This window comes from Grampus griseus, assembly GCF_964374135.1.
Source record: "Grampus griseus genome assembly, chromosome: X".
Taxonomy (NCBI): Eukaryota; Metazoa; Chordata; class Mammalia; order Artiodactyla; family Delphinidae; genus Grampus; species Grampus griseus.
This window is the reverse complement of record NC_138999.1, coordinates 64,813,317-64,833,155: the sequence shown is the minus strand read 5'-3', so window position 1 is coordinate 64,833,155 and position 19,839 is coordinate 64,813,317. Positions and strand designations below refer to the sequence as shown.

General features: G+C 36.3%; 1 protein-coding gene and 1 pseudogene across 2 annotated transcripts in view; one reads left to right on the top strand and one right to left on the bottom strand.

Annotated features, from left to right (window-relative positions):
- MAGT1 (magnesium transporter 1) overlaps positions 1–19,839 on the top strand; it is a 47,861-nt gene that overhangs the window by 9,481 nt on the left and 18,541 nt on the right. The window contains exons 2-3 of the mRNA XM_082680951.1: positions 6,906–7,075; positions 9,614–9,731. Coding sequence (XP_082537077.1) covers positions 6,906–7,075; positions 9,614–9,731 — 288 coding nt within the window. The remainder of the gene's footprint in view (positions 1–6,905; positions 7,076–9,613; positions 9,732–19,839) is intronic.
- On the bottom strand, positions 11,646–12,416 carry LOC309839431 (general transcription factor IIE subunit 2-like; annotated as a pseudogene). Its single transcript has one exon. The product of its transcript is annotated as a general transcription factor IIE subunit 2-like (transcript).

Genomic DNA, 19,839 nt, shown 5'->3' with positions numbered 1-19,839 from the left:
CCTGTTGCATTGATCTATATTTCTGTTTTTGTGCCAGTGCCATACTGTCTTGATTACTGTAGCTTTGTAGTATAGTCTGAAGTCAGGGAGCCTGATTCCTCCAGCTCCGTTTTTCTTTCTCAAGATTGCTTTGACTATTTGGGGTCTTTTGCGTTTCCATAAAATTGTGAATTTTTTTGTTCTAGTTCTGTGAAAAATGCCAGTGGTAGTTTGATAGGGATTGCATTGAATCTGTAGATTGCTTTGGGTAGTAGAGTCAATTTCACAATGTTGATTCTTCCAATCCAAGAACATGGTATATCTCTCCATCTATTTGTGTCATCTTTAATTTCTTTCATCAGTGTCTTATAATTTTCCGCTTACAGGTCTTTTGTCTCCTTAGGTAGGTTTATTCCTAGATAAGGTGTTATATTTGAGTTATCTAGAATATATCACATTCTTCAACCATTTCAGGAAGATCAGGTGGTGGTTTATTTTTAGGAATGGTGTATTTTTTCCTGTTGTGTATAATTTGAATTGCTTAATGTTTATTTAATTTCCCTGTGTAATTGCATAGAAATTATATAAGACGTAGTCCTTACCCATAAGAATAAAATGTAGAGCAGTAGTACTCAAACTTCAGTGTATAAAGAATCACTTGGGGAACTCCCCTGTGGTGCAGTGGTTAAGAATCCACCTACCAACGCAGGGGACATGGGTTTGATCCCTGATCCGGGAAGATCCCACGAGTCGTGGAGCAACTAAGCCTGTGTGCCACAACTACCGAGCCTGCGCTCTAGAGCCTGCGAGCCACAACTACTGAGCCCGCGCACCACGACTACTGAAGTCCGTGCATCTAGAACCCGTGCTCTGCAGCAAGAGAAGCCACCGCGATGAGAAGCCCATGCACGTGGCCCCCGCTCACCACAACTAGGGAAAGCCTGCGCACAGCAACAAAGACCCAATGCAGCCAAAAATAAATAAATAAAATAAATAAATTTTTAAAAAAGGAATCACTTGGGGTACATGTTAAAATTCCGTATTCCTGGAATCCACCAGAAGCTACAGAGCCCCCCAGGAAGAGAAAGGGAAATCACAGCCTTGATTAAAGATTTAAAGGCATCAGAGGTGGTAAGTGATGCAGTATCTCACAACAACAGCCCTCAATGGCCAGTGAAAAAAGACTAACAGGAACTGAAGCCTTATAGCAGATTATTACCAACTGATTTCAATTGTTTTTCCCATAGCCCAGGCTGTTCCAGACATTGCGACTGCAACTGAATCTATTACACAGACTGATGACAAGTGGTATGCAGTCTTAGACATCACTAACACCTTCTGTGCCATCTTACTGATATTTGAGGATCAAGGTCAGTTCATTTTCAGGTAGCAAGGTCTCCTATATATGTTTATAGTATTCTCTAGGGGTACCTAAGGTCCCGTGCCATTTGCTACCAGTTGGTGAGTCAGGATTTAGCATAAGTTCCTCTACCCTTCCATGTTTAAAGCTTTCACTATATGGATGATGCCTTGTTGGCAAGTAAAAGCCTCAGCCTCAATGACCTTGGTGGTGGTGCTCTCATACTACAGAGGTAGCCAGGAGCAGTAGCTGATAAACCCGACGAAATCCAAGGGCCTGCTCACCAAGCAAAGTTCCTTGGGACTAAGGGAATGGATTTATAATGCTCAATTCCTGTTGTGGTCATGGAAAAACGGCTGTCTCTTTGGCCCACCAAACCAAACAGGAAACCCAGCACCTTATTGGACAGTTTTGGGTATTGGAGACAGTATGTGGCTCACTCAGGCATGCTGCTTGGTCTTTTTTATCAGCTAACCCTGCTAATCAGCATCCTTTGAGTAAGGCTTATGTAGATCTACTGAATCAAATTTACTGGAGGATGAAACCTAGAAGTCTGCACTTTTAACAGGCTCCTTTATACTAGCCACACTTTGAGAAACATGGACCTAGTAAGTGTATTATCCATTATGCTAAGGGCTTGCTCTGGGAAGTTTTGATTTACTTTATCACCAAGTCTTTCTTTTACATTGTGTTCCGATCGGTAATTAATAAAAATAGTTTTGAATACATAATAAGATTATAAAAGCTTAAATCAGACTGTGAAAATCCTTTTCAGTTTAGAACAGTGGTTCTCAAGAGGGAGTGGGGAATTTTACTTCCCAAGGGTTATCTGGCAATGTCTGGAGACATTTTTGGTTATTGCCAGCTGGTGATGCTACTGGAATCTAATAGGTAGAGGTCAGGGATGCTGCTCAACATGCAATGTGCAGGACAGCTCCCCACAAAAGAATTATCTGGCCCAAGATGTCAGTTACCCTGCTGCTGAGAAACCTTGGTTTAGAATGATCTGTTTGAATCCTAGCTCTGTGTCTTACTATGGCACTTTGGCCAAGTTGCTTAACCTCTCTGATCCTGTTTACTCAACATTTAAATGAACTAAAAATAGAGTATTTAACCTCATAGTGTTGTTCTGAGGATTGAATTAAATACTCATTCTATAAGGAGAGAAGTTGCTGCCTGACACATACGTACTAAGCATTCCAAATAGTAACTGCTATTTTCTCCATAAAATCAAGATGGGCTTACTTTAATATATATTAAAATGTTAAAAGATTAGGTCATTGTGAATAAGGATTATAGCTTCTAATTATCATGTCCCAAGCTATGTTCATGTACTTTTATTGTAAAAGTTTAAAACTAGTTCATTTTAAAAAAATGAACTGAGAAAGTAACCTAATTAATTGCCTCGGTAATAAGCAGTCTTTTGAGGTAATAATCCCATTTATAAGAGCTTTAAAGAGAATTTGTAATTCCTTTGAACTAATTTCTTCTACTTGATAAGTTATTTGGGGATTGTATAGCCAGAAATCTGGTCTTTCCAGTCTGTTAATAAACAAGAAGAGGAATATAATACATTTTTTACATAGACCTATTCAAGACTTTGTTTAAGAAGACTCCACATGTTTACCACTAATTCAAAGCACATACATTTGTTTTATTGGAATGATCATATATCTATGTGGTTGAATAGAGATAGACTATTTGAAACTATACCTGTTACTGCTTTACATTTTTTTTTCTAAAAGAGCCCGAAATAGTATCTGTAGCCATGGTGAATAAAATAGGCAAATTATGTTTGAATTTGCTGGTAACTGTCAAATTTAATTTGAAAATATAACAGAATTAATGACTGCTTTAGAATATAGAATGCATATTTTCTGTGAACTAATATTGTTCTCTTAGCCAAGAGGATCATTAAGTCTGTATCAAATAATAAGAATTCATTTTTTAGAAAAACTGAGTTTAATTTATGCAGCCTTATTTTAAATCAAATATCCCTATTCTTGACAATTTTTGGTAACTAATTCTACTGCTAAAGATGAACTAGCCTCCACCCCTTGTTCCTTGTCCTATCTGCCTTCTAGTTCACTCTCTTCCACTGCCTTTACCACCAACCTGTTTCCTTTTTTTTAAAATTGAAGTATAGTTGATGTACAATGTTGTGTTAGTTTTAGATGTACAGCACAGTGATTCAGTTATACACATATGTATTCTTTTTCAGATTCTTTTCCCTTGTAGGTTATTACAAAATATTGAGTATAGTTCCCTGTGCTATACAGTAGGTCCTTGTTGGTTATCTATTTTATATATAGTACTGTGTATATGTTAATCCCAAATTCCTAATTTATCCCTCCCCCAACAACCTGTTTCCTATCATTCATTGTTCCACAAGTCTTGTTAATTATTTGTTATACCAGTCTTCTGCGAGTGTATATATTTCTCTGTGGGCTTATTAGAGACTATATTCATTTTTCCATGTGTAGCATATTCATTTTGTGGCTCTTACTGGAATTACTTTATATCTGCTACAAAACTATTTTTTATGCCATCTTTCTCTATTGTTCATAGAAGTGTACTCAGGAAGTAAAATTTTTTTCAGTATTGCCTGAATTCAAGCATGCTTTAAAGGTAAATCATGCATTTTTAGAATCCATGTTATTGTTGCCTTCCTGAAATTAAAAAAAATCCCATTTCTATTAAGTGTTTATGTGTGTAATCGTCTTTTTTTCCTTATATGTTGATGATGCAAGTGAGTCCATTCCCAGCTGGGTTCTGTTAAATAGAAATTCAGTACACACTAACTGAATGCCTACTATATGGTAAAGTACTATGTGTGTCTGCTCTCTAGTAGCTAATAATCTAGAGAAGGAAACAGATATCAAATTGTCTTAGAATGATAAGTGCTATAACACAGGTAAAAAGTGTTGTGAAACATCTAGCAGGGGTGGGGGGATTAATATGCTTGTGTCCTGGTTCCTTGACCACCTAGGAAAACCATTTAGGGTCATTCAATTAAAACCCACTAAACCCACTAGACGTGCATTCTTTGAGAATTTTGTTGGGATGACTAAAGCCACAGAAGCCATTCTTATTGGTTCCAGGGATTATTTTTCTTAGCCTAAGTCTGAGGCAACTCATTTGCATCACTGACACCTATCTTTCAAAGAGTGCTATCTTTCTATTAGGTTCCTGATCCACTTCCCAACTGAAAAGGCACATCCTAACATCTGTTCTTTGATGATTGAATTTAATGAGAAGGAACTATTTTTAAAGTTTGAATGCCAGTGCCCTGGCCAAACTTCAGTGTAAGTAATGGGAAATGTAATTGGTCAAATGCTTCTGAATAGTGAACCACTCCATGATTTCCCAGCCCTTTACAAACATATCCCTGTAAAGAAGAACAAAACCATAAATTAGCATTAACTCTGCATTGAGATTCTTCTGCACTTCTTTTTTTTTATCTTTTCCCATCTTCTTACTACTCTTGCAAAGTTTGAACATAAGGGTAGAGGTGAGGGGAAGGATAAATGAATATGATTGCGTTTATTTCAAACTGAAATTCTCATTGACTAACCATGCTTCTCTTCCATTGCCTCATTGATGACTGGCTTTTAAAAAGAAACAAACAAAATGTAGCTCTTTCTTTGTGTAGACGTAAATTTTCATTTCTCCGAGTTAAATGTTTGGGAGTGCAGTTGCTGGATTGTATGGTTAGTGTATATTTTACTTACTTAATTTTTTTTAACATCTTTGTTGGAGTATAATTGCTTTACAATGGTGTGCTTGCTTAATTTTTTTTTTGTTTTTTTGTTTTGTTTTGTTTTGTTTTGTTTTGCGGTACGCGGGCCTCTCACTGTTGTGGCCTCTCCTGTTGCGGAGCACAGGCTCCGGACACGCAGGCTCAGCGGCCATGGCTCAAGGGCCCAGCCGCTCCGCGGCATGTAGGATCTTCCCGGACTGGGGCACGAACCCGTGTCCCCTTCATCGGCAGGCAGACTCTCAACCACTGCGCCACCAGGGAAGCCCTGCTTGCTTAATTTTTTAAAGAAACTGCCAAACTGTTTTCCGGAGTGACTGTACCATGGTACATTCCCACCAAAAATGTATGAGAGACCCAGTTTCTCTACGTCCTCGCCAGAATTTGGTACTGTCGCTATATTTTGTTTTAGTAACGGGTGTGTAGTGATAGCTCATTGTGCTCTTAATTTGCATTTCTGTAACGGCTGATGATGTTGAACATCTTTTTGTGTGTTTCTTTGTCATCAGTAGATCATCTTCGATGAAATCTTTTCATGTCTTGCCTATTTTGTTTGTTTTACTGTTGAGTTTTGATAGTTTTAAAAAATATATTCTAGCTACTAATCCTTTTTAGATGTGTGGTTTGTAAATATTTTCTCCCACTCTGTAGCTTGTCTTCACATCCTCATAACAGGGTCTTTCACAGAGCAAAAGTTTTTAATTTTGATGAGGTCCAGTTTACCTTTTTTTTTTCTTTTTTATGAATCGTGCTTTTGGTGTCAGGTCTAAGAACTCTTTGCCTACCCCTTGATCCTGAACATTTTCTCCCATATTTTTTTCCTAATTTTTAAATAGTTTTCATTTTTACATTTAGGTATGTGATCCATTTTTAATTAATTTTAAAATAAATTTATTTATTTTATTTTATGTATGTATTTTTGGCTGTGTTGGGTCTTCGTTGCTTTGTGCAGGCTTTATCTCTAGTTGTGGCGAGCAGGGGCTACTCTTTGTTGCGGTGAGCCGGCTTCTCATTGTGGTGGCTTTCTCTTGTTGTGGAGCACAGGCTTTAGGCACGAGGGCTTCAGAAGTTGTGGCAGGCAAGCTCAGTAGTTGTGGCTCGTGGGCTCTAGAGTGCAAGCTCAGTAGTTGTGGCACACGGGGTTAGTTGCTCCTCGGTATGTGGGATCTTCCCGGACCAGGGCTCGAACCCGTGTCCCCTGCATTGGTAGGCGGATTCTTAACCACTGCACCACCAGGGAAACCCCTTTAATTAATTTTTGTATAAGGTGTGAAGTTTAGTTTGAGGTTCGTATTTTTGACTATGGATGTCCAGTTGCTTCAGCACCATTTATTGAAAAGGCCGTCCTTTCTGTACTGAGTTGATTTTGCACCTTTGTGAAATATCAGTTAGCTATACTTGTGTAGGTCTGTTTCTGGCTCTTGTTTCTGTTCCATTGATCTATATGTATCTATCCTTTTATGTAGCTATATAATAAACCTTAAAATCAGGTAGAGTGGCTTTTCTCACTTTCTTTGGAATCTTTAGCCAATGAAAGGTTTTTTGATTTTATCTTATTTATTAAGAAATAAGTAATTCACAAAAAAATGTAGTATTGCAATATACATTTAAATCTCATCATGAAATAATGTAATTTTAAGAATAATTATCATCATCAGGCACAAGTACTAAATTTAATTTTTAGTTCTTTCACATTTTTTATGTACCTCTGCTTATTAGTCTTGGTTTTAAGTAAGTTATCTAGCTAAAAGAAATTTTAAATGCCAAGTTGAGAGTATTAATGGCATGCTGTCTTTGTCTTTTTTTTAGATGGTGTTATCTGAAAAGGTTAGTCAACTGATGGAATGGACCAATAAAAGGCCTGTAATAAGAATGAATGGAGACAAGTTCCGTCGCCTTGTTAAAGCCCCACCGAGAAACTACTCCGTTATTGTCATGTTCACTGCTCTCCAACTTCATAGACAATGTGTCGTGTGCAAGTATGAACTTTCAACTACACTTTAAAAATTAAATAACTCATAAGATTTTAACCATATCTCAACCCCAGAAGAATGAAATTAGTTCAGTGGGTACATAAACAATTAATGTATATACGTTACTTAGAGTGTCTGTAGTAACACATAATAGTACTACTCTTTTATAGTCTTTTCTCGATGGTCCATATTATTGGGGGAGGGACAAAGAGCAAGGATAAAGTTTCATGGTAACCATCCTAGAAATAACATAAAAAAATCTAACAATCATCTTATAAATTGGTATCAACTTATATAAATGCGTGTCAATAGCATTGATGTAGTGTTTTATTATTTGTGTGTGCTTTCAACTTCATACTCTTGTTTTATCACAACAACCCCAGAAGGTACATAAAGCAAATATTCTCTCATTTTTGAAAGAAACAGATTCCAATATGTTAACTGGTCTACCCAAAGCTATAGATATTTATTAATGCAATAATGGTGGCTACATCCAAAATTTGGAATTACAAGAGAACTTTTTTAGAAAACAAAGATGCATGATTTAGAGGTGTTTCTTTTTTCTAGATTATTTTGTAGTAATTTTAAACCTTAGAAATCGAGACTAATCTCACTTAAAATTTCATCAAACAATGGTTTGTTGATTTTATTTTACTATTTCTGAATGATCTTAGGAAAAAAGACATTTCTTTAAACAAAAGCACTATAGATAATTAAAAATAGTGGATACTAAAAAATAAAATCGCTTTTGCTTTTTGTTGTTTATTTACTTATATTTTTAGATCAGTATTGTGATCTGGGAATTCACTTTAAATGAAATGACAAAGTTACCCTGTGAAAAACTAATTTAGTAAAATCTTGGAGGCTTTCCAAATTCTGATAGCCTGAGCCCATGTGAAGGAATAGACAGCCTTCTTTCAGAATAGTGTGTTATGCTACCCCAAGCCTTTCTAACTCTTTTTAAAGGATTTTCTCCTCAGAGGTAGGAGATAGTCAAGGGATTTGGTACCAGAGTGCTTTTTTTTTTTTTTTTTTTAGGGATGGCTGTTATGCTGAGTATAAATTAAAAGTAAGTAGAAGAAGGAAAAACAATAGTAGATATTAACTGTGAATAAACTTAAACTCTGGAATTACTCTGTAATTCAGTCAGTTTACTCACTAGCAATCATGAGTATACAAAAATGTCAGGGAATGAACAAAGTCCTTCATAATTCTGTATTAAATGCAAATTAATGGAGTTCTTAATAACTAAAGTTTTTAATACTGTCTTACTTTTTACAAGACCAAATTGTAAATTAGCACATTTTCCTAAACTCATTCAAATAATTAAAACTAAGCAACAGCGATGTGTGTAATACTATATATTTGGTGCCATCAGGATGAAAAGTATAAGAAAGATATGCTATCCTTATCATCCGGCTAGGGAAATCAGTTCCACATATGAAAATTTAGCTGGCAATATAAGACAATTTATGATTAAGTACCAAATGAATTGTGTACATAATAAATGCTATAAAATTTCAGGAAGGACATATAAGAGGAGTGGTTAGGGTTGGCCTAATGGAGAAGATAGGACTTGTACTAGGGCTAGACAGATGGATCAGATTTACATAGCAGTAGGATATTCTGATTAGAAGCAATGATGTGTGCAAGGGTACAGAGATAGGCATAAAGTGCTGGAATTAAGAGATCCTGTTTGAGGTTGAGTTGTAGTAAGGCTATGTAAAAGCTAGATGCATTATTTGGAAATAGATGATAAAGAACTTTGAATAACCAGTGAAAGAGCTTGGAGACTGTTCTGAAGGTAATAGAAAAGCAACAATGGTTTCTGAGACGAGGAGGAGTATCAGGAAAGTAGTCATTTAGGAAGACTGATATATATTGCAATGTAAGAAGGATTGGAGGAGGAGAAAGTAGAGTTAGGGTTTTAATGTTCTAATTTCAGATATTAAGGATCTGACTTTAGATGATAACAATGAAAATAAATGGGGAAGGATAGAGTTAAAAAATAATCAGAAATGAAAAATTGTCAGATCTTAGAAACTGAAAGCATATGGGAGATCAGGGAAAAGTAAAATATGGCCTGAGGTTTCAATTAATCTCAATTCCTTAGATTCTTCTTCTTTTTCACTGTAATAATTCATCAGACTGTATTCTTACTAAGTAGCGTTTTGTACTTTAGATTTCTTAAATAGATTAATATTATAGTCTAATTTCTCTGGGAAGTACTTCAACCTTGTCTTTGAACTCTTAGAAGTAATTTAGGGTATTAAAAATTGGTATAGAAACAATCTAGTTAGACTTTCTTCCAGCGAATGTTGAAGGAACTTTGAGATAAGGAGTAGGCACAAAGTATGAAGCAGAGTCAAGTAATCACTACTTCATGGTGAAATCCCCAACACTTGGTATAAGGCTTCTCTTATGCCAAAACAGTTGGCAGTGTTTTCCAAGGTTTGTCCTAACCCTGTCAGCAGAGCCTGACTTGCATTAGATTGCTTTAAAAAATGTTTTATATGTTATCTTCACAAATCCGATTGCATCCAGGCAAGCTGATGAAGAATTCCAGATCCTGGCAAACTCCTGGCGATATTCCAGTGCATTTACCAACAGGATATTTTTTGCTATGGTGGATTTTGATGAAGGCTCTGATGTATTTCAGATGGTAAGCTATTTGGTTTATTCTATTAAATAGAAATAGATAACATATGGCTAATATGGAATACCTTTATTTCAATGGCTGCAAGAAGTTAAATAAGATTTGTCTTACCTAAGATCTAGAGTAGTTAATGAGATAAAAGCTAAACTTAAGCTAAACATGAAATGTAGTGGTGAATACTAGCCTATTAGAATATGGAAATTGGGTAGAAATCAAGTAACTTTTATGTATTTTTTATTGTGGTAAAATATAATAAAAAATTACCACTTTATTTTTTTTAAAATAAATGTATTTATTTATTTATTTCTGGCTGTGTTGGGTCTTCGTTGCAGTGCATGGGCTTCTCATTGCGGTGGCTTCTTTTGTTGCAGAGCACGGGCTCTAAGCACGTGGGCTCCAGTAGTTGTGGCTCACAGGCTCTAGAGTAGTTGTGGCACACGGGCTTAGTTGCTCCGTGGCATGTGGGATCTTCCCGGACCAGGGCTTGAACCCGTGTCCCCTGCATTGGCAGGTGGATTCTTAGCCACTGTGCCACCAGGGAAGTCCCCCCTCTTTCATTTCTGATATTAGTAATTTGTGTCTTCTCTCTTTTTTCTTAGTTAGCTTGGCCTAGAGGCTTATTGATTTTACTGATCTTTTCAAAGAACAAGCTTTTGGTTTCATTGATTTTTCTCTATTGCTTTTCTACCTTCAGTTTCATTACTTTCTTCTCTAATTTTTATTATTTCTCTTCATTTACCTTTGGATTTAATTTGCTCTTTTGTTGGTTTCCTAAGATGGAAACTTAAATTATTGAGTTTAGACCTTTCTTTTTTTGCCGTATATGCATTCAGTGTTGTAAATCTCCCTGTAACCATTGCTTTTGCTGTATTCCACAGATTTGGATAAGTTCTGTTTCCATTTTCATTTAATTCAAAATACTTTTTAAGTTTTCTTGAGATTTCTTCTTTGACCTATGTGTTAATTAGAATTGTGCTCTTTAGTTTCCATGTATTTTGGAATTTTCCAGTTATCTTTCTGTTATTGGTGTCCAGTTTAATTCCATTGTGGTCTGAGGGCAGACATTGTGTGATTTCTGTTCTTTAAATTTGTTATGGTGTGTTTTATGGCCCAGAATGTGGTCTTGCTTGGCAAATTCTGTTGTTTTGGATGAAGTCTATAGATGTCAGTTATATCCAGTTGTTTAGATGGTGTTATTGAGTTCAGCTATGTCCTTACTGATTTTTTGCCTGCTGGATCTGTCCATTGGGTCTTGAAGTCTCCAACTACGATAGTAGATTTATCTATTTCTTCTTGCAGTTCTATTAGTTTTTGCCTCACATAGTTTGACACTATGTTGTTAGGCACATACATGTTAAGGATTGTATCTCTTCTTGGAGAATTGACCCCTTTTTCATCACGTAATGCCCTTTTTTATCCCTAATATCTTTCCTTGTTTTGAAGTCTGCTCTATCTGAAATGAATATAACTACTCTTGCTTTCTTTTGATTAGTGTTAGCATCGTATATTTCTTCCAGTTACTTTTTTTCCTTCTACAATGATTTTATTATAAATATGTTCTTTTGAAATAAACAAATATTGCATTCAAGACTATCAGCAAACTTGTTCTAAGGTAATAAAAGAGGGAAAATGGAACCAGGAACCACTTAGAAGTAGAGATAAATAGCAAAGACACCTGCATGCCATGCTGACTGCCTTTCCCCCAAGAAGTAACAGGAGGTTAACGGGGACATCACATTCTCATTAGCGCATTAATGAAAATAAGCTTCGAGTATGGTAATTTGCACTAGTTCTGTAAACTGAACTGCTCCTCTCCTTGGTCCTAAGAACTAGAATGGGAAGACAGTCAGTCTTCGGATCCCAGCATCAACAACGAAGATCTTGACTTTGTAACTCTTTGCTCTCAGACAAAACTGTTCACTACTTGCCAGGAGCGATGTCAGAGTAGTCCTTCAGCACCCAGGCCAAGTGCTCATTGTGAGGCTTAAACCATCGCTTTTTCTGTGAAGCAGGCTTTTTCTTTCTCTGAATAGGGGCCACTTTCTTTGGTCCAGATTCCTGCATGGAAGAAATACCCTGTCACTTTAGATATTCTTCCGTTTTCTCCTCATCCATTGAATCCACGGTGACACTCCTTCACAGTTTCTGAAACTTCTCATCCACAGAAAACTGACAGCTCTTATCATTGAAGAAAAGAATTTTCTTCTTATCAGGAAGGTTTACAAATGGTATCTGGTTCCCTGAATCCTTAACTGCTTTCTGGGAATTGGGCAGTCCTTCCCCAATGTCTTCTAAAAGAATTCCTCCTAAGCCTTGCTGATCATGCTTATTTAAGAGCCTAAGTAGGACCTTCTTATCTTTCAAGTTGTACTTGGGCTTGAAGGCATCCTTTCCATCTATTACTTCAGTTTTGGGATTACTGACTATTGCCTCAGTCATTAGCCGTTGTTTCTGCTTGAGTCCAATATCTAAATGTTGTGTTTCATCCAAAATTTTAGTAAGAGGATGTGTATCTCGTTGCTAATGCCATGTTTTCATGTAATTCAAAATCTTAGCAAGAACGCCAAACTTATATCCAGAGTGTTCTGATAGAACTTTCGAGTTAAATGATCCATTGCTATGATCAGAATTTTGTTTAGAGCTTGATGATCCTCCATGTTCTAGCTTTGCTTTCTTCTTCTTTGATGATGATCATAATGACTCAGAAGATACAGCATGGTATGTTTCCTCCATCTATTTACTTTTAATCTATATATGTGTCTATTTTAATGTGGGTTTCTTGAAGACAACATATACTTGGGTCTTGTTTTTTGAACCACTCTAACAATTTCTATCTTTTAATTGGTGCATTTAGACCATTGATATTCAAGTTTATTATTGATATAGTTGGATTACCATCTGCCATATTCATGAGTGTTTTATGTTTTTTGCCCTTTGTTCCTATTTTTGTCTTCCAATCTTTTTCTGCCTTTTGTGGCTTTAATTGATCATTTTATATGATTCCATTTTTCTCTCCTTTTTTAGTATATTAGTTATACTTTTTTTTTTTTTGCTTTTCTTAGTTGTTGCCCTAGAGTTGGCAGAATACATTTACAGCTAATTAAAGCCCACTTTCAAATAACACTATACCACTTCATGGGTATCAAGAATACCTTATAATAACAAAATAATCCTAATCCCCCCTTCCATCCCTTGTATCATTTCTGTCATTCATTTCACTTATATATAGGCACATACACACACACACAATTGAATATATTGCTGGTGTTATTTTGAACAAACTGTTATGTGTTAGATTAATTAAGAATAAGAAAAACAAAAGTTTTTATTTTACCTTCACTTATTCCCTCTTCAGTCCCTCCCTTAATATATGTAGATCCAAGTTTCCAACCTACCTTATTTTTCTTTTCTCTAAAGAACTTCTTTTAACATTTCCTGCTTGGAATTCCCTCAATTTTTCTTTGTCTGAAAAAGTCTTTATTTCTCCTTCACTTTTGAAGAATAATTTCACAGGGTACAGGATTCTCTAAGTTGGTGTTGTTTTTTCCTCTCAACACTTTAAATATTTCACTCCGCTCTTTTCTTGTTTGCATGGTTTCTGAAGAAACATTGGATGTAATTCTTATATCTCTTCCTCTATAGGTAAGAGGAAGAGAGATTCCTCTGACTTCTTTCAGAGTTTTTTTTTTTTTTTTAGATGTTGGGGGTAGGAGTTAATTAGCTTATTTATTTATTTTTGTTGTGTTGGGTCTTCGTTTCTGTGCGAGGGCTTTCTCTAGTTGTGGCAAGCGGGGGCCACTCTTCATCGCGGTGCGCGGGCCTCTCACTATCGCGGCCTCTCTTGTTGCGGAGCACAGGCTCCAGACGCGCAGGCTCAGTAGTTGTGGCTCACGGGCCTAGTTGCTCCGCGGCATGTGGGATCCTCCCAGACCAGGGCTCGAACCCGTGTCCCCTGCATTAGTAGGCAGATTCTCAACCACTGCGCCACCAGGGAAGCCCCAGAGCTTTTTTTTTATCTTTGGTTTATTTGAGTTAAATTACATGCCTGGGCATAGTTTTATTGGCATTCATCCTGCTTCATGTTCTTAGAGCTTCCTGGATCTGTGATTTGGAGTCTGACGTTATTTTGGGTTATTCTCAGTCATTAAATATTTCTTCTATTCCTTTCTCTTTCTTCTGGTATTCCCATTATGTGTATGTTACACCTTTTGTAATTGGCCCACAGTCCTTGGATATTCTGTTCTGTTTTAGTTTCCTTTTTTTTTGTCTTTGTTCTCTTTGCTTTTCAGTTTTTGAGGATTCTATTGATAGATCTTCTAGCTCAGAGATTCCTCAGACATGTCCAGTGTACTAAGTCCATTAAAGGCATTCTTCATTTCTGTTACAGTGGTTTTCATCACCAACATTTCTTTTTGGTTCTTTTTAGGATTTCCATCTCTCTGCTTACATTAACCATCTGTTTTTGCATGTTGTCTACTTTATCCATTAGAGATATTAGTATATTAGTCAGTTTTGTTTAAAATTCCTGGTATGATAATTCCAACATCCCTTCCAAGTCTGGTTCTGATACTTGCTCTGTTTCTTCAAATTGTGTTTTTTTGACTTTTGATATCCCTTGTAATTTTTTTCTTCATAGCCAGACATGATGTACTAGATGAAAGGAACTGCTATAAAGTGGCCTTTAGTAATGTGGTGTGAGGGGAGAGGGATGTTTTATAGTCCTATAATTAGATCTCAGTCTTTTAGTGAGCATATGCCTCTGGACTGTGAGCTTCACAAGAGTTTCTCAGTTTTTTTCTTCCCCTCTTAAAGGACAGGATGGCTGGAGTGAACTAGAGTTCGGTATTTCCCTTCTTCCAGGTCAGTTAGGCTCTGATAATACCCCAGCAGGTTAGGCTGTGGTTAACTAGTTTCCTCTGAGGACAGACCTTGTTAAGAAGAGCAGAGTTCTTTGGGGTATTTCAAAATGTTTTATTTTCCCCTCACCCTGACAGTAGCATGAGGTGATTTTTCTCCAGTATTTACTGTGGGAACCTAGTCAAGCTCCTGGAGGTAAATCTCACAATATTTTTACCCCCCTCCCCAAAACTGTGTGCTTTTGGAGTTTTTAACTCTCAGAGTTGTCCACACTGAGCCTCCAGTAATTTGTCAGTTACAGATCAGGTTTTCCTACTCTGGCAATGTTCCTGAGGCGGTTTCCACTTGTTGGTCTCTGCTCAGATAAGCCGTGACTCCCTGTATTTGCCTGTCTGTCTCTCCAATCTTGGGGGCAGTCGTTTGCCCTGTGTCTTCCTCTCTCTTAGGGAATCCCAGAAGAGTTGTCTGCTTTTCAGTTTGTTCAGGTTTTTACTTGTTAATATGATAGAGTAGCGACTTCCAAGCTTCTTACATGCAGAACTGGAAATCATAACTTTCAACTGTATTTTTAACTTCAGCATCTGTACTAGTTTTTTTTTTTTAATTTATTTTTGGCTGTGTTGGGTTTTTGTTGCTACACGTGGGCTTTCTCTGGTTGTGGCGAGCGGGGGCGACTCTTCGTTGCGGTACGTGGGCTTCTCATTGCGGTGGCTTTTCTTGTTGCGGAGCACAGGCTCTAGGCGCGTGGACTTCAGTAGTTGTGGCTTGTGGGCTCCGTAGTTGTGGCTCGTGGGCTCTAGAGTGCAGGCTCAGTAGTTGTGGTGCACGGGCTTAGTTGCTCCGCGGCATGTGGGATCTTCCCAGACCAGAGCTCGAACCCATGTCCCCTGCCTTGGCAGGCAGATTCTTAACCACTGCGCCACCAGGGAAGCCCTGTAGTAGTTCTTTCCCCTTTGCGTATAAGGGGACATAGATGCAATCAGTAGATTCAAGGACATAGATTGAGTTTTGTCTGTTTATAAATCTGTCTAACTCATATATTTGGACATATTTTACTCAACAATTGTATAAAACAGGAAAGGAAAGATTTGCGTATAACTTCTTGTTGTACACCTTTATATGAATGACTTCCCAATCCAAAAATTCATTATGTCCCAAATAAAACTCCTGTCTCTCCCACTTCCACTCAAACCCAGTCCTCTTGGGTTCTGTATCATTGGTGACACTTCTTTGTCATTCCTCTTTTTCTACAACATCCATCATCCTTTACTTCCAAGGCCTTCATCTTCTTTCATTTGAACTTACCATCCATATAATACTCTCTCGATATTGCCTGCCGTAACAGTTCCTAGAGGTTTTTTTCTAGAGGGTATTAATAAGAAAACTTGGGGGAAAATAAAATTTGGGAAACCTTAATTTAAACAGAATTAAATTTTATTTTTTACTTCAGGGTATCAAGAACTATGAAGGGTCTTGAGGTTTTATTCTACTTGCAAGCTAACAAGTGACCCTGCCACAGTTTCATAGATGCTCACAGATGACATGACACTCCTGGGTTGGAGTTAAAGGACTTTATTACTCACAACAACAAAATCCAAAGTATCAACACTTCATTGCGCTGGTTCCCTAAGCCCCACTTCCCATAGGACAATGCAAGGAAAACGAGTGGGTTGCATTATGGAAGAGGAACTCTAAGCTTTGGGAACCCAAATCTTCTATAAAGGCCAGTAAGCATGCATGCCCATTGCTTTGGAGGGAGACTCTGTTACTATCTTATAAGGCTGTACAAACATCCTTGAGAAGATCATCCAGAACAAAGGCAGTCAGTGCCTCTGCTCACAAGACATGCATAAACATGAGAAACTGTTTTCCAACACAGGACTTCTTATAGACTTCAACATGCTGAAATGTGTTATTCCTTCCATTCTAATAGTGAGCTGTAATATGCAGAATTTCCCCAAGTATTGGACCACTTAATGGAGCATTTTAGTTGTATTCTATGGAACACACTTTTGGAAATAGTGGCATATAGACTAAAGCCAAAATTCCTTAGTCCTCCTCACTTCATGCCCTCTTTACTCCAAACACATAACCACCTTTCCCATATTAATATTATGTCATTGTTTTATTTCAACATTGTTGATCATTTCCTTCAACATAAAGTATCTTTTCTCTCTTGCTCCCTTTCTCTCCACTTTCAAAGTTCTGTTTACCCTTTAAGCCTCATTTCAGATATTCCCCTGAAGCCTTTTCAAATCCTCAAATGTGAGTCAACCCTTTTTTTATATTGTCACACTACTTTCCTTATATTTCTATTATATATATATATATATATATATATATATATATCCAGATTCTATCTTATAGTAGAATTAACCCTAGAGTTGTTTGACAGTCCCTCTTAGAATATACTTACTTATGGGCAGAGCCAACATCCTGTAGCTATTAGTGCTAAGCACATAATAGATGTTCAGTAAATGTCAAACGGATGGATTAATGTTCCATTTTACAGTATGTCATCGTGCTGGTCATATTCTAGTCTCACACAGCTCCATAAATCAAAATCAGTATATTCATAAAACATGCTATAGCCTAAAAGGTTAGTGCATTTAGGCCTTTTTAGACCAAAGGAAACAATTTCTAAAGTTTAAGAACTGCTTTCTCATTCTCTACTATTAAAGCAAGGACTGTTTTGGAAATTAAAAATTGTAATTCCATTTATTTGAACAAGATACACATAAAGAATTTCTATTAGTGATTTGTAAAAATACAAAACCAATTTTCTTCTACGTCAAATACCTTTTAATATCAATGTTCATTTTAGAGCTATATTTAGAATTAGTGGTATAAGGATGGCAGTGTGTCCATCTGTGGAAGAAATTCAAACCTTTCTCCAAAGAACAATGTCATATGCCACAGTATACAAAAGCTAAGCATGGATGAAAAGTGGTACCTACCAAAAACAGTACATCTTATTTTGGTTCTTTAACATCTAAGGATTTTCAAAGCCTACAAGACTTTAAAAAATTTTTAAATTGAGAAAATAGGCATAACATGAAATGTACTATCTTAACCATTCTTAAATGTGGTTCAGTAATGTTCAGTACATTCAGGTTGTTGTACAACCAACCTCCAGAACTCTTTTCACCTCGTAAAACTGAAACTCTTTACACATTAAATAATTCCTTATTCCCTCTTCCTCCAGCCCCTGGCAACTATCATTCTACTTTGTCTCTATGAATTTGACTACTGTTGGTACCTCATATAAGTGGAATCATACAGTATTTGTCTTTTTGTGACTGGCTTATTTCACTTAGGATAATGTCCTCAAAGTTTATCCATGTTGTAGCATGCATCAAAATTTCCTTGCTTCTTAAGGCTGAATAATGTTGCACTGAATGTATATACCACGTTTTATTTATCCATTCATCTGTTGATGGACACTTGGGTTGCTTCCACCTTTTGGCTATTGTGAATAATGCTGCTATCAGCATAGGTATACAAATATCTCTTCAAGACCCTGCTTTCAGTTGTTTTAGATTTATACCCAGAAGTAGAATTCCTAGGTCATATGGTAGTTCCATTTATTATTTTTTTAGTAGCTTCCATATTGTTTTCCATAGTGTCTGTACCATTTTGCATTATTTTTGATTTTTTGATAGTAGTTGTCCTAATGAGTGTGAGATGGTGTCGCATTGTGGTTTTGACTTGTAATTCTTTAATGATTAGTGATGTAGAACATCTTTTCATGTGCTTGTTGGCAATTTGTATATCTTTTTTGAGAAATGTCTATCCATATCCTTTGCCCAGTTTTTAATCAGTTTGTTTGGTTTTTAGTTGTAGGATTTCTTTATGTATTCTGGATATTAGCCTCTTATCAGACATATGATTTGTAGATATTTCTCCCATTCCATTGATTGCTTTTTCACTCTGTTGATTGTATCTGTAGCCTACAAGATATTTTTACAAAGCTGATTTGGTATAAAGATGTTATACTGGTAATCATGGACATACAAATTACAATAATGGTGATACACAATATTCATCCATTAGATCAGCTTTTGGCAAGAATGTGGGGAAGCAGATACCTTCCTATGTCTCTGGGTAGGAGTGTAAATTGGTACAGCCACTTCTGAAGGCGAGTTGGCTCTATCCATTTTAATTTAAGATGTTTCTGCCCCATGAACTAATTATTCCATTTCTAGAGAAACACTCTCAGATGTATACAGGGAGATATGTACATGGCTGTTCATTACAACATCATTTTTAATTGGAAAAAAAGAACTAAAATACCAACAATAGTATAATTACTTAATAAACTGTGAGAGTGAGGTCAATATATATATACATACTGTCATGGATAGATCTCTCAAACATGGTTGAATAATAAAAAGCAAATTGAAGAATATTACAGTTAATGTGATACCATTTGTGTTAAAATAAAGCACACACAAAGCAATATTTTATGTTTTCTGTTGGTACATACACATGTGTATGAATAAATTCAGAAAGGTCTAGAAATGGTAATAATGGCTGCCAGAATGGACTGGAGTTGGTCCTCATAACCCTGTAATTTTTTATTTTTAATTTCATAAGGGAAATGGATTTCATATATTACCTAGTTCTTTTAGATGCATATATATATTTTAAATCCAAAGGAGGTACAATAGTCCCCTCTATCTACAGGGGATACATTCTAAGACCCTGAAACTGCAGACAATACCAAACCCTATATGTAACTGTATTTTTTCTTATACATGCATACATACCTATGATAAAGTTTAATTTATAAATTAGTACAGTAAGAGATTAGCAACAATAATAATAAAATGGAAGAATTAAAACAATATACTGTAATAAATTTATGTGAATGTGGTCTCTCTCAAAATATTTTGTTGTACAAATTTATCTTTTCCATCTTACCTTTTCTATCTTAATTAAGCACTTATCATTTACTGTGGCTGTAATTTTTGCAATTGAGGTGGAACAGCAAAGTCAGCATGAATTTATCTTCCTTCTTCACAATTTCATGAAGATTCACTCTTACCATAGGTCTTAGCAACCTCAGCATATGATTTTTTTTCTTTCCTTATTAAGTTGAGAACTTTCACCTTTTCACTTAAAGGAAGCACTTTACAGCTTCTCTTTGGGATATCTGAATTGCCAGCATCACTACTCTCGTGTTTGGGGCCATTATTAAGTAAAATAAGGGTTACTTGAACATAAACATTGTGGTACCAGGACAGTTGATCTGATA